Genomic DNA, 15,974 nt, shown 5'->3' with positions numbered 1-15,974 from the left:
TTTAACCTCAGAACAAGCACAAGATCCATTTGAAGACCGAGTTTATTCCTTGACCTTACCTGACCTTCTAGAAGAAGTATCTGAGTTTGGTTTGGATATGACAAAGTGTCTAGTTTTGATTAATGAGATTAGAAATGCCACTTTGTATGCAGTGAGTAATTTACATGCTGTATACCAAATTATTTTGTGGATACTTTATTTCGCGTTTCATCTTTCAAGATCGATTCTCTGCTATTTACTTTCATGATTTTTTGGGATACGATTGCTGTCAAGCAATCTGTAGACTTTTACCATTGACCCTATGATACACTCCCTCACGTCATTCGTTTTATTCTAAACATTCAGCAACATCTCAGATTCTTATGATTGTCTTGCTTTAAAAGGTAAAAACAAGCAAAACAATTGAACATAAACAACTTTCCTGTAATGTTTTACTCATAATCTTCATGTGTGATATTTTCCTTGACTTAAATGCGTGTTTTTAACAATACGGAAAATCAGAATTAAACAGTATTTATATTTAGTGTTTTTATAAATTTAGAAACACGTCAGAGGGAATTCCCAAATTTTGATAACTTGCGAGAGTTCTCTGAAAGCAGATCGATAATTCTATTTCTGTCACAAGAACTGAAGTGGAGTATTTCTATATTTTACCGTTATGAAACTGATATTTGATACTGTACTCTCATAAAGAAATGGAGAGCCATTCATCATATCATTTAATAAACGTTCTTGTTCCAAATCGCAAGTCGCGGTTTGTTTATGTATTAATGCCCATGCGTGGTCTCACTAATTAGAGACAAAAAGAATTGTAGAGACAAAAAGCGTCAAGAAGCGACAAGAAGAATAATATTAGCAACAAGAAACTATTTAGCGACAAGAAATTTTTTTTTTATTTATATTTATACTTATTCGAAATAAATATTAAAAAGATATGCAAAAGAAAACAATTTCAACGACAGGAAAATTAATTTTGATAGGGAAAAAAATTAAACTTGTAAATCTAATTCAGTTGCTACATTTATTTACATGATATTTTATATAAGGTATCACAGGAAGTATTACCTTTACCCTGTCGTTTTAGGTATTACTTTTACTTGTGTTTTAGAACAATAATATATTTTGATTTTTATTTGTTTTTAAAACTATTTTTGTACAATATATAATTAACTTGCAAAATGCATTATTTGTGCATAATTGTCCAGAAAATACATACACAAATTGTGAAATACAAATTAAGAACTGAAATCAAACAAGAGGAAAACTTAACTAAAACGTGAATATTTTTCATCATTTTATTTAGTGTATTGTCTCATTTAACGATATTTATCATGTTTATGCATATAGATTGAAGATTAAAGGAAACTGATGACAATCTTGAGTTTTAAACAGTCAGGTGTTCACTATTCGGTACAATAATTGTATATTCTGGTGCATGTAATAGATGAAGGTGTTAATGGATGTTATTGTAGCAATTAAACAAAGGACACGCACCTAGTTAATCTCATTTGATGCTCTGAATTGTGTATTACCTTAGAGTGAAGCCACAGCTAATGTTGGTCCTATCAGGAAAAATTAATTGTACAGTTAGGAAGGAAATAATATTTCATGTTTTTTTTTTATTAAATCCTTCAAAAGGAAGGTGACAAATCTTTGTTTTTATTTTCATTTTATAGCGTTTACATTTCCTTTGCTCTTACACATGTTTAATTTCTTCATATAAAAAGTACACAATCTCTTCTTCGAATTTTTTTTATTTCTTCATCTTTCAATATAATCCTAAAAAAATATTTTGATGTATGTGATAACAAAATGTATTCTTGTCGCTAAATAGCTTCTTGTTGCTTTTTGTCACTATTTTTTTTTCTTCTTGTCGCTTCTTGACGATTTTTGTCGCTAATTAGTGAGACCCCACATGCGTGTAGTTTTCCTGATTTCAAGGGGTATCAGATTGAGTGATTCCCCGCTTCATTGATTAATTTGAAACTCATGGGATTCTTTCTATGTCTGTCTGCATATGGAGGGCTATTGTTGTTGCACAATTTTAAATCATATGCATAATTTAAATTAAAATAAATGTTTCATCGTAAAAATTTCCTATAACACCCCTTCAGCAGAAATGGAATCTTCCATATTATCGTTTCGAGTTGTCTCCCTTTTCGAAGTATTGGTCAAGAAGAATTAACTCGTTAATGCCGATAAACGTCGTATTATATTAAGAACGATCTCAATGTAAACAGAGGAGTGTGTACGGAAAGGAGTCATGCCATCTGACCCAAAGGAACTTCAATAACTAAAGAGTAAGAAATGGGGTTCCTCCTAAACTGGTCCGCCGTTCTATATATAGCTTCGCACCGAAGGTCAGTGTAACGATAAGTGAACACAACAGGGGTCCAGTTTAGGGTTCCTCCTAGAATTACGGTGATAAGATACGGAAGCAGGTTAACTCGTACCGCGGCATTGGAACCAAAAAAGTTAACTTGTACTACTGGGAAGTCGTACCATTCAGAAAAATATATTAAAAAATATGTTTTATGGGTTTAAATTGGTTGATTATAAAGGGAATCATTGAAGCATGACTGGAGCGAGCCCCCTCTTAGGTCAGTCAGCGGGCTCCCCCTTAGGAAAAGTTCTGGATCCGCCACTGTAGAACTTAATCCAGAGGAAAGTTAAAACATTGCTTTAACTGTACTTTATTAAAATTGAACATGTTGAATATATATATATCCAATTTAAGTTAATTAAAGCTGTAATCCATGATCACAAATTGAATGCTATGTTTACAATTGTTGAAAGCCATGTGCTTTTTTTGCGGGGAAAATGCGGACCCCCTTAACAGGAATCAGTTACATTTCATTGTTATTTATAGACAGTAAAAATAATTTTGGCAATCATTTTGACTAACTGCTAAGATTTAATTATTCATGAAAAATTTTCTTCGGGTGAAACTGTTAATACTTTAATTATCTACATCTGCCACAGTATTTTCTATCCAATAAACAAGGAACATTAGCTACAAATTGGTCGTTGTACTTTCAAATTATATACATTTTACAGACTTAAGAGGTATTTGGTGAAAGTAACGTATATTATGTATATTCATCATTTAACACCATTTGAATGCATTTAAATAAGTTGGTACGAGTTAGCAATGGTACGAGTTTGCATTGGTACAAGTTTTTTTAGTGGTACGAGTTTACAATGGTACAGGATAACTATAATTCGATAAAGCACAATAAGTACATGGCTCATACACTTGTAACGGGGATTGGCTATTCTTTAAGTTGAGTGACTGTTCAGATTGTTACATTTTGCATGTGCAGTTGAATTAGTTTAGAGATTAATACTATCCAGCTGTACCAGGGTTACTGGCCAAAAATGCTTGAGACTCCCGCATGTTCATATTATTTTGCGGCAGTATTCTTGGATCTATTTTTTTCCTCTTTGATCTTTTCAATTTTGGCCAAATCTCATGCATTTGTTCAATGAAAATTTGGCAGAACTGCTATACATGTGTCAATGAAAACTATGGCAATCGTATCCCTCAGAGCATTCTGCTCTTTGATTAATTGACATGGTGTTGTTTAAAAGGGAAAGAGCCAAGTTTTACAAATACATGACAATTTTCATTTGCATTATTTTTCTAGTCGCGAAAATAAGTTGGTTTACAGTATCTTATTATGCTCAAGCAGCAGTATGTAGTGATTTGGAAGCCAGCTGTCCATATGATTGTCTTTTCTCCTGGTTATCTGAATGTCCCACTCGTATTCACAACTGCTCCTCTTAAAACACATAACAGAATGGTGTCTCACAGATTTGTAATCATACGAAGTTACTTTTGCACTTTATACTTCATTTCTGCATGGAATTGATGTAAATGGTTTTTATTTTAAATGCAATATCATAAACTTTTTTTTTTTTTTTTATTTGTTTTTCAGTAGTCAGGCTTTTACAATCCCTTTGACTATGGTGTTAAGGGGTTTGATATATACAACAAAAAATTGACTACATTTTTTTTCTTCTACTGTGAATATATATTATTTGAATATTAACATTAAAATAAAAAGGGGAAAAGAAACACACACACATACGCACACACACTCTCGCAATTGCATTAACAAAACATATATATCAACTTGTGTATTGCAAAGAAAAATGTTATCTTTGTAAAGATCTGCTCTTTATAAATTAAGTTTCATTTTTTTTTTATGCAGTTAAGCTGCATTATGCGAGCACCCTAGATTTGAGTTCTCCCAATAAATGCTGAAATACTTACCATTGTCATTATCTAGCTTGCTACTATGTTATATATAATTAATTGAACACTTTTTTAATACTTTTTATTCTGGATTACAAAAAATATGACCAGAAAAACCTTAAATGATCGTCGATTTATCCAAAAGTTTTGAAGTTACACATAGGAACATAGTGCTTATTAAGAATCCTTGTGTAGTTCATTATGACTTGTGCTTTTGGCCAAGATGTCAAAGAACAATTGTATGAAATATTTAATCGCCGAAAATCTCTTAAGACAAGCAGTTTAGATTTCCCAAATGGCAAAAGTCGTAGGAATATTGTTTGTCATCAATACCTAGTACAACTAGGTCAGTAGTCTATTATTATAATAAGTTCAACTGTTCATGCTGTTGGCGGCAATTTCAAATTAAAAAAAGAAATTTTCGTATCTTTTCAATTTGAAGGCAGGTGTGCAAATTAGCGGTGGTCCGAGGTCCGCGACCTTCCACTTTTGCAAGCGGAATTTCGACTAGGATAGTTGCTTTCTAGCTACGCCCGACGTAGTCACCTTCCACTTGAATGAAAATAAGAATTAACTTTGCAAACCTTTTCACCATGTTCACCAAAGTCTCCAATTGAACGAGCTAAAAACTTATTTTTATCATTATTATTCATGACAGCGATGTCCATTTTGTTCAACCGCTAGCTTTATACAGAAAATCGCCGACAAATATTGTATAAATTCTAGTAAAATCGTATCTGATTGACAAAAACAACATTGTAAATACATAACAATGGCGGCCGTGAAGACAAAATTTTACAATATCGGATCCGATTCCGGAAGCGGATAAGGGTAATTCCTGGTTTGGCGATCAATTACAAAATAAATCCAAACAGGTGAATAAATACATATATGCATGGTAAATGAATATAAACACTAGAATTGTAAACCAAAAGATATATGTAAAAGAAAGAAAAAGCAGAAAAATATTTTATACAGAAACTCAAAATTCTTTTTGACAAATTTTAATTTAAAAATCCAGTACAACGTGACAGCTGGGAATAGTATATCTAAGAATATAGTTTACATGTTCATGTTCACAGTCTAAATCAGTCATAAATGATGATAATGCATGTGAGATGCTTTTAAAGTGTAAACATATTACTGCAATTTCGAAGGGTTATTTTTTTTTATCTCAATTTTGAAGGGTCAATTAAAGTAGCTGAAAGTTTCTTTCTTTATTTTCACAAATAATGCAACTATATTATATATACCTGAATGTAAGTAAATCATAAGATATATAGGTGGCATCCTTTGGCCACTCTACCCCCTCCTGTTTAATAACTTGGAAACGGTCAAGCTCCCCACCCCTAAACCATATGAGGGGCAGATCCAGGATTTTAGGTTAGGAGGGGCGCAAACATAAATTGTTTCTGAGCTGAGCGAGGCTAAAAAAATTTGAGGTAAAATTATCGGAATATTCTTTATTAAGCTGAGAACAACCCATGCTTTGCAAATTTAAGGGCGGTGCACGCCCGCCCCCCTTCGACTGAATCCGCCCCTGTATATATTCAAGTATAGGACAATATAATAAATAAAATGAAATATAGGGGGAGTCCCTGGAGTTACCCCACCCCCTCCTGTTTGAGAACTTGGAAACGGTGGAGATCCACACCACTTAACCATATATATTCATGTTTGTGACAATATGAAAAATCAATGAAATATAGGAAGAGTCGCTTGGGGTCACCCAACCCTCCTGCTTTAGAATTTAAAAATGGTTGAGATCCCAAACCCTAAACCATATATATTCATGTATGGGACAATATAACATCCCACCCCTTAACCATATATATTCATGTACGGGACAATATAACAATTCAAATGAAAGATAGGGGAGTCCCTTGGGTCACTGTACACCCTCCTGTTTGAGAACTTAGAAATGGTCAAGATCCCCACCCCTAAACCATATATACTCATGTATGGGACAATATAACAAATCAAATGAAATATAGGGGAAGTCCCTGTGGTCACCCCAACCCTTCTGTTTGAGAACTTGGAAACGGTCGAGATCCCCACACCAAAACAATATATATTCATATATTGGCCAATATAACTAATTAAATGAAATGTAGGGGAAGTCCATAGGGTCACCCTACCCCCAGTGGGGGATCCAGAAATTTTCATAAGTGGGAGCCCTCTGACTGACCGAAGATCAAGATCCTCACCCCTAAACCATATATACTCATGTATGGGACAATATAACAAATCAAATGAAATATAGGGGAAGTCCCTGTGGTCACCCCAACCCTCCTGTTTGAGAACTTGGAAACGGTCGAGATCCCCACACCAAAACAATATATATTCATATATTGGCCAATATAACTAATTAAATGAAATGTAGGGGAAGTCCATAGGGTAACCCTACCCCCAGTGGGGGATCCAGAAATTTTCATAAGTGGGAGCCCACTGACTGACCGAAGATCAAGATCCTCACCCCTAAACCATATATACTCATGTATGGAACAATATAACAAATCAAATGAAATATAGGGGGAGTCCCTGGGGTCACCCTTCCCCTCCTGTTTGAGAACTTAGAAACCAATGAGATCCCCACACCTAAACCATATATATTTATGTATGGGACAATATAACAAATAAAATGAAATTTAGGGGAAGTCCCTAGGATCACCCTACCCCCCCCCCCCCCCCCCCCAGTGGGGGATCCAGAAATTTTCATAAGTGGGGACCCACTGACTGACCTAAGATGGGCCCGCTCCCAGATACACTTTGAACAGTGATTCCCTATATAAGCAACCAATTCTTTTCCCAAAAAGGGGGGGGGGGGCACCCCCCCCCCCCTAAATCCTCTGCCTACCCCTACCTGTTTTAGCATTCTAGCATTCAAATAAAACCAAGGTTAACTACCAAGTAGAACAACTGCACTCATTGGGAACTTATACCACTGCAGACTCACCATAAAAAATATACATTGCTATATGCATTGCTTTTGAAACCTTGATAACATATAAATTATTTGCCTTAATAAATAAATCATGAGATAAACATAAATGTACTATATATGAATGTTTAATGTTGAGTCAACTTTGCCACAGCTTTCATAATTACGGTTGTCTTGGTTTTTGGTTAACTGCCTTCAGCGCTTACAGCGCTTTGATTATTTTATATGATTTGAATCAAAAGTAATTATTACTAATCAGTAAAAATGTAATCTACTGGGGCCCAGAATTTTTGAAAATAAGGTGTGATACCATTTTTCTTTGCTATATATTGTTCATTTTCCTGATATTTTCTTATTTTTGCTAATAGTCCTATAATACTTGGTTTCTTTTCATACAACCTACATCTGTATATATAGTTCTTTGCAATAATAATAATCAAATTCAACAGTAAACTCTCATTTTGAAAACCAAGAAAAATGTGCTTCTTAGATAATGTAAAGTTCACAAAATATCTTTTCAATTTTTGTGAAAAAGATTGCCATATAAAATGTGTTATTGGACATTCATAGAATAAATGCTCCATGGTTTCATCAGAAATCTTACAAAAAGTACAAAGCTTTGAATCTTTAAGTTTAACTTTATACAAGAAAGTATTTGTTGCAATTATTCTGTGTAAAAATTTGTATTGAAAAGTCCCTAAATAAGTGTCTTTACATGATTTTCTTAAAATAATATAATATTCTGACCAATCTGTAATTTCAAAACCTAGTAATTCCTCCCATTGTAAGAAATTTTCTGTTGGCAGTTGCACATTTCTGTCAACAAGATCTTTGTATACAAACTTTGCCTTTTTGTTACACAATAATCTTTCCAAAAAATTATCAATACAGTTAAAAGTTTCAAAATTTACATGAGCAATGTTTTCTTTAATATGTTCTCTCATATACTTTGGAATCTTTGCAATGAGACCATAATACTTTAAAAAATTATTTGTTTGAAGTCTTGGTCCTATCTGATCAAAATTACAAAAGTCCTTAGTCTCTAAGTTAATAAGGTCAAACAAAGACTGCAATCAAATCAAATCAAATCAAGTTTATTGTACAAAAACAGGTCTCCAGCCCACGGTACATTTATAAATTCACATTTTAATATCAACTACAGTTCAATAATAACATATATTAAACAATACAATACACACATATTACCAACATATATATATATATATATATATATATATATATATATATATATATATATATATATATATCTATTAATTTTCAAAAAGTTTTATAAACTTGTATTTGTAATAAATTTATTTATTTATTTATTAAGTATATTCATTTGATCAAGTCATAGTGACAAGACTTCTTCTCTACAGCATTTAGCTTTTTTCAAAAATACAGCCAGATTTTTCAAAGTAATTAAATTTTCTGTTCTAAAAAGACTAGTTAAAGTGTCTCTGTTACAATTACTTTGACACCATAATGGTAAAAAATTTCTCCTTATATCAGCCAAAATTGGACAAACTAGTACAAAATGGAATTCATCTTCTATTTCATTTGTATTACAAATTTTACACAACCTATTTTCCCTTGGTTGGTTTTCATGTCTACCTTGTTCAATAGCTAGCTTATGGTTTGAACATAAAATTGAAAAAATTTCATATCTAAGATTATATGACAGTTTCTGTATATTTTCATTTATACAAATATAATCCTTAACCTTTGAATAAAAAGCACACTTTGATGAGTTGCCAATATAATCTGACCATGATTGTAAGTTTATATCTGTAAGTCTCTGTTTAAATAAATGTAAAAACAATTTTGCATCTCCAACACTTTGACTTTCCCATACAACACCAAATCCATTTGAAAATAATAGTCTTTGCACTTTAGAACACCAATTTAAACGTCCATGTTCATTCATTTTAAACATCATACGATAGCATAGTTTTGGAAGTCTGTTATCATCCATGCATTGTAAGTGTAGAAAATACTTAATAGGTTTACACGCATAATTTATATATAGTTCATGACGGCCACATTCACCTCTTCCTATGTGATTATTAGTCTTTTGGCCCATTCCTAGTAGCCATTTACAAAATTTATTTTGAACAGTTTCAATGTCTTTCACTTTCTCTGTTCCCCATAATTCTGCACCATAATAAAGAATTGGAGCAACCATAGAGTCAAATAACTTAAATCCAAGATTTATATCTCTAGTTCCAAGTTTACACATACAATGTTTTATCATGTTCAGAGCCTTTTCACACTGCATTCGTAATGTTTTGCAACAGTAAGTCCATTTCAGTCTATTGGAAAAATATATTCCTAAATACTTATAATAACTGACAACTTTTAAAGGTTCATTATTGAAGTACCACTTCTCGTTTTTAGATAATTTACCTCCATTTTTAAATACAACAATATTTGATTTGTCCATGTTTATAGTCATATTCCACTTTTCGCAATACTTTTCTAAATTGTTTAATCTTCTCTGTAGATCAATTGGTGTATCAGCTATAAGTGCAAGATCGTCTGCGAAGAGTAGTAGCATAACGTTATGAAAGTTCTCATGTATAAAGATGCCATTTCCACCACTGTTCTCAATTTCAGTTGCAAGTTCATTTATATACATTGCAAATAACCAAGGACTTAAAGTACAACCTTGTCTCCCACCAGAATTACATGTAAAAGTTTCTGATAATCCATCAGTTGTTTTAACTTTTGCTTTGACATTGCCATAAATATTTTGCAATAGCTTTATCATTCTACCATGTAAATTTTTACTTAACAATATATAAAAAAGTTTTGAACGATTTATGCCATCAAAGGCTTTGCTAAAATCAATGAATGCACAGTACAGAACACCCTTTTTCCTTGATAAATATTTCATAATAATACTACACAGTATGAAAATATTATCTATTGTGGAATAGCCACTGCGAAAACCAGCTTGTTCTTCTATTAAATGCTCATTCATAACACACTCACTTATAACACATAAAAGTGATATACCACGATAGTTACCACAATCATTTCTATCGCCTTTTTTGAACAATGTAATAATAATAGCAGTAGACCAACATTCTGGAAAATCTCCAGTGTGAAATATTTTATTAAATAATTTTAATAACACTGGCAGAAGTGTTGAAGATAAACATATATAAAATTCCCCTGATAAACCATCTTCACCTGGTGATTTATTATTTTTAAGCTTTTTTAATTCACTTAAAATTTCTTCACTAGTAATATCACTGTCTAAATATGAAAAATTTTCATCAGTACATAAATCACATTCAGTATTATGAGCCTGTACAAAATTATCAACAAATTCAGAAAAATTTACATCTTTATCTATTATTTCAGGGTTCAAAAGATCAGAAAAATAAGTTTTCCATTCTTTGCTAGAAATATTTGACCTAGGTATATTAGATTTACTAATAACTGATTTGATCAATTTCCAAAATTTACAAGAATCTCCAGTTTTGGCAATATTACATAATTCAGTTTTCTTATTCTCTTTGTGTTGTTTTTGTTTAGTTTCACACAACTTGTTAAAATTTTGTTTCGTTTTAACATATTCTTGTAGTATGTCAGCATTGCTAGTTGCTCGAAAATCATTTAATAATTTACACTTTTTTCTTTTCATAGACACACATTCTGAGTCAAACCATTCCTGATTGTTAATAGCACGTTCACTGTTTTTATTATGACATGATAATAGCCCTGCTTCTGTACAAATATTTTGCAAGTGAGATATTAATGCCTTGGCAGCGTCATTTGTATTGCTGTCTATTAATTCTAAAATATCATTTAAACCTGCTAAGGAAGTCGGATTGACTATTAGATCTTTGCACAACTGAGCTTTGTTACTGTTCCATTTAAAAACAAAGACTGCACTCCCCTTCTCTGCCACTGAATAAAGTACGGAAAATCTACTAGAGGTGCGAAATTTAAAATATCTAAAGACAAAATATCTTGAACAGAGATATTGGTAGCAGGCCTTGCTACATGAAAGCTAAAAAATACATCCTTCCAAAAAGGATTACTAAGACTATCAGAGATTTCTCTGAGTTTCTCCTTTTGAAAATGCAATACTCTTTCTCCACCATACTGTTCAAGGCTTTTTAATAACAATGATTGCCAACTACCATATAAATAGGATGAAAACCTCTTTATCCAGCCAATCTTAAGGTATATATTAAAATAATGGATATTAATCATATTTAAACCTCCTTGTGGAATACCTCCAATTAAAGTACTTCGTCTAATTCGATCAGGTTTTCCATTCCATATGAATTAAAAGAATAAAGTATTCAATTCATTTAATTTTGACTCTGGCAAGTTGGGTAGTGCAGTCAACAGGTGAATTACTTTTGGAAGTGCCAAAGTCTTAATAACAGTAATCTTTCCCATTAGGGTTAATTTTCTATGTTGCCAACTCTTAAAGCTGCATGAATTTGACCATCAGGAGATATGTTCATACAATTTTCCAAATTTTGAATGTCATTTTCAAGTAAAAGGGTTGCAGCTTTTTCCTCTCTCGCTTTTTGAATACTGTAACCAATAGTCAAAGATCTAATTTTCATTTTTATCAACTCAAAAAATACTTGATCATTGCATTAGAGTTTAACATTTAAAGGATCATCTATGTTGCCTGATTCATAATATTCTAAAATACTCTCATTTATACATGTTTTAACTTTTTTTGATATAGCCTAAATCTCGTAACAATTGGGAGTTAAATTTCCAATATCCCTTTCCCCGCTTTGCTAAACTGGCAGAAAAGGTGAAAGTAATAGCAGAATGATCTGATTTATACCCAGGAATAATGCTAGTATTTTTCATGAGTGAAAACAGATCCTCTGTGACTAGAAAAAAATCAAGCCGACTTTGTTTTATGGGTGAGCATTGACACCATGTATATTTTCTATCGTTAAATCTAAAATAATATAACGACCATCTATATCAATAATAGAATTATGCACTTCAAAATCAATACCTAATTTGAACATAATACTGACACCTGCACTTTTGTTACTATGATGACTGAAAAGACATGTATTTCCCCATTCCTCTTCCCATTTTTTTTCAATATCTTTATTACTATGGGTTTCTTGAAAGCAAATAACTGAAGCATTTTTGCCCTTCGCCCAATCAAAAACATCTGTTCTCTTTTTTGAATTAGAAAAAAGACCCCTTACATTCATAGACAACACTGTTACAATATTATCCATTATCATATAAAACAAAACAACATTTCAAAATTGAGCAGATACATTGTAACTTAAAAACAAATACACAATCATAGTTTATACAATCATACACACATTCAACAATAAGATGACACTTTGGCATAGGTACCTGTAAAGTCATTTTTGTAAAAAAAAATTCATTTACAGTATGGCATTTTAATCATTTACGATATAAAGATAGTTGTATTCTAAAGACAATGTATTAATTATTATATTTAGTTGAGAGGTTCATGACAAGTAAAAAGAATAAAAGATTTTTGTTATCTCCCTTTGATTTGTAAAATATTTTGAGTTATCTCCCTTTAATAAATATACATTTATCTTCAAATTAAAGAGGGTTCTATTCACACAAACAAAATAAATCGAATTATATAAAAGAAAGTACTTTGAATCAAATATGAATCAAAATTATTTAAATCAAATTCAGAGCTCGAGAGAGTCATTATAAGTAAATAAATTGATAATAATGCACAGCCCAGATTGTTTTAATCATATTACTATCTTTCAAATTTTTTACAGTGATGAAACATTAAGCAATGTATCAAATAAAGAAATGAATGTCTAATGACCTTTTTTATTTTTGTTTTTCAGTTTTTGTTCAATATTGTCAAATAAGTCAAATCTAATTCTACTTCCATCCTGTTGCTTGGCATAGACATTGCAATTATAAAGTTGGTTGGCATAGACATTGCAATTATAAAACCAGACGTTTTCAAAATGTTCACCATTTTTTAATCTTGTCATAAGTCCTAGGTTACGCTGTGTAATATCATCATGGAACTTGATGTCATTTTTTAGTCCTCTCTTCTGTCTCATAATTTTAATTTTCAGTTCAGTATTTCGCACTTTAACAATGATAGGTTTTATGTGTCCCTCTTTCCCTGGAATTCTGTGTATTGCTTGTACATCATCAGGTTTAATATCTACCTTCAACTCTTTGTTCACCATATTAACAAACTCATCTCTCAATACCTCATGGGGCCTTTCTGGGTAGTTAAGCATTCTGATGTTATGCTTTCTACTATACTGTTCATTATAGTTTCCAAGCTATATGGCATCAATTGCTCTATTGTTGTTATCACTTACTTGTTCCTCTAATTTCTCTATAGATTTATCTTTTGCCCTCACACGTTCTCTCAGGTTTTCATTGTCTATCATCAAAGAATCCATCTGATCTTGTAACTTTCCAGTTGTCTCCCTTACTTTTGCTTCAATTTTCTCTGACAAATTCTTTTCAAAAGTTAATAATAACTGTTTAACAATGTTGATAACAATATCTTTTAAGTCTTTTTGTTGAACCAAACAATTAATTGCACTACTTAAATCATCTTTAGTAACTGTTACCTGAAGGGCCTTTTTGATTTCACTAAGAGTAGTTTGAATACTAGTAATACTATCAGTACATTCCAAACTTTCATCTGCTACATCTGAATGAGTTCGTTTGTTCTGCTTTGGTGGTTTTTCTTGTGAAGATTCTTTAGCTCCAGGCTTTTTAGCTGCCAACATTGTTTGTACAGTTTTAACACCTTTCTGATTACTATCCCCAGGCATACTTTCGATATTTTAAACAACAGTTCAAAATACAATATTAGTAAATTCCACTGAATCCAAAATGTTGTTTTCACTAATACAAGTCCATCCAACAAGGAAATTTCAAAATAACTTGATTTCTATAAAGTCCAAACAATTCTGATTATAATGGTATAACTTTCAATAGAATTCTTCATCACAATCCAGCTTAAAAATTTGGCGGCCATCTTAATAATCTTAATAATCATAAACTTAGTCATACCTGTTCACTATGGAAGTTCTCCCTTACCCATTATTACAATTTATCGCACCACAGGTAAATTATCACATTGTGATTGGTTTAATGCCGACCTCTATGGATCTGTAGGGGGTTAGTAAATTACATAGGGGGTTCATGACATCACGTCTACTAGTAATGGTGACGTCATCTATTGATTTTCTTGTATTTCATTGTTTCTTTTTCTACAAAATGCGACAGGAATAGTCCTGTGTGAAATAAATTGGTTATAAAGTTCCCTATTGACCCCCTACAGACCATGCAGGGTGGGTAAAATACATAGGAGATTTGGCCTTCGGCCTCACCCCCTATGGATTTTACTAACCATTTATTGATCTGTAGGGGTCAGTAGAGAACCATATAAATTATATTATTGAAAATTTCTTAACGTTAGATGTTTTTGTGTACTATTTTGTTTTTTTTATCAGAATACATTTTGGGATTATCCTTACCAAAGCATGCATTTATGATATATTTAAAGAAAACAAATCTATATTGTATTTTAGTTGATGGAATTGAGAGAAAAAGGTGACCATGGGGAAGGAGAATTTCCTGAGAAAGAAGATTTTTGTTTTGAGGGAAGTTTCCCATTGGCTGACTTAGATATGCAGATTATTAACCCTGTAGCTAAACCAACATATCCTAGTCCACCTCCTGGTATCACATTCTTCTTCATGGTTGGACCAATACCATTACATTTAGGTAAGAAATGGGAAAAAAATTGGATAAAAAAAGAGTTATTGGGAAATATTGAAGCTAACTGGCAAGAGAATATGACTATTGCATAAAAGTTTGACTTTATAATTTACATGGAACTTTGACTTTAAAATCCATTGTTCAATGGTATATAAACACAACCAATATTAACAGTCGAAAGGCCAGAAACAAATTGCAAATCTAAAATTGCTTTGATGCTCACACTTAGAGAATTAGAAGGCAAAACATATGGAGTAATACCATATATATATATATAATAGTTGTAGAGAAGAAACAGTAATAAGACAGCACCACAAATAACACAAAAATCAAAATATTTAAATTTAAACCATTAGTTAACTATTTTTCAGCCTTTGGAGCGACAGCTAGAATGGGAATTGATATAAAACTAGAGATGTGTATCATGAGTATGAAAGCTAAAGTAAGTTATTATACCCCCTGCAAAGAAAGTTTGGAGGGATATATAGGAATCTCCTTGGCTTTCTGTCAGTCTGTCCCCCTTTGTCTGGAAAGGGATAAATCGAGTAAGAATTAGAGAAAGGCTTGTAAAAAATTCTGAAGGTACAGTAATTGTTTTGTACAAGTCATGTTACATATTACATGTTATTTAATAACTGGATTAAACCTATTTTGAGAGCAGGAAATATTCTGACCACTTTGTATGGGAATAGGAAATGCACTGCAATATGTGTTTCTTATATTTACAGTAATTGGTGTTTATATTAAAAGTTGCAGGCAATCGAGAGTTTCTATGATAAAAGATTTAAGAATGATTGTACTTTTTAGGCTGTTGTAACACCTTATATAGGTGCTGGTGTATGGGGAGAACTCGCTGTAGATATTGGTATAGCCTATGGTGGAATCAGACTTGAGGGACACCTGTTAGAAACTAGATTTCCAATTACTGCAGAGTTTAAATTTAACAAATTTCCAATCAAAATAGGGTATGTTGGGAGAGAATAGTATATTTGAAATTCAGTCATAATGTATTAC

General features: G+C 32.0%; 1 protein-coding gene across 1 annotated transcript in view; it reads left to right on the top strand.

Moving 5' to 3' along the window:
* LOC143075039 (uncharacterized) overlaps nucleotides 1–15,974 on the top strand; it is a 70,169-nt gene that overhangs the window by 28,273 nt on the left and 25,922 nt on the right. Inside the window, exons 29-32 of the mRNA XM_076250276.1 lie at nucleotides 12–151; nucleotides 14,771–14,966; nucleotides 15,332–15,402; nucleotides 15,768–15,925. Coding sequence (XP_076106391.1) covers nucleotides 12–151; nucleotides 14,771–14,966; nucleotides 15,332–15,402; nucleotides 15,768–15,925 — 565 coding nt within the window. The remainder of the gene's footprint in view (nucleotides 1–11; nucleotides 152–14,770; nucleotides 14,967–15,331; nucleotides 15,403–15,767; nucleotides 15,926–15,974) is intronic.

Source organism: Mytilus galloprovincialis, chromosome 5, assembly GCF_965363235.1.
Source record: "Mytilus galloprovincialis chromosome 5, xbMytGall1.hap1.1, whole genome shotgun sequence".
Taxonomy (NCBI): Eukaryota; Metazoa; Mollusca; class Bivalvia; order Mytilida; family Mytilidae; genus Mytilus; species Mytilus galloprovincialis.
The sequence above is the reverse complement of the archived record's forward strand: the minus strand, read 5'-3'. Positions and strand labels throughout refer to the sequence as shown.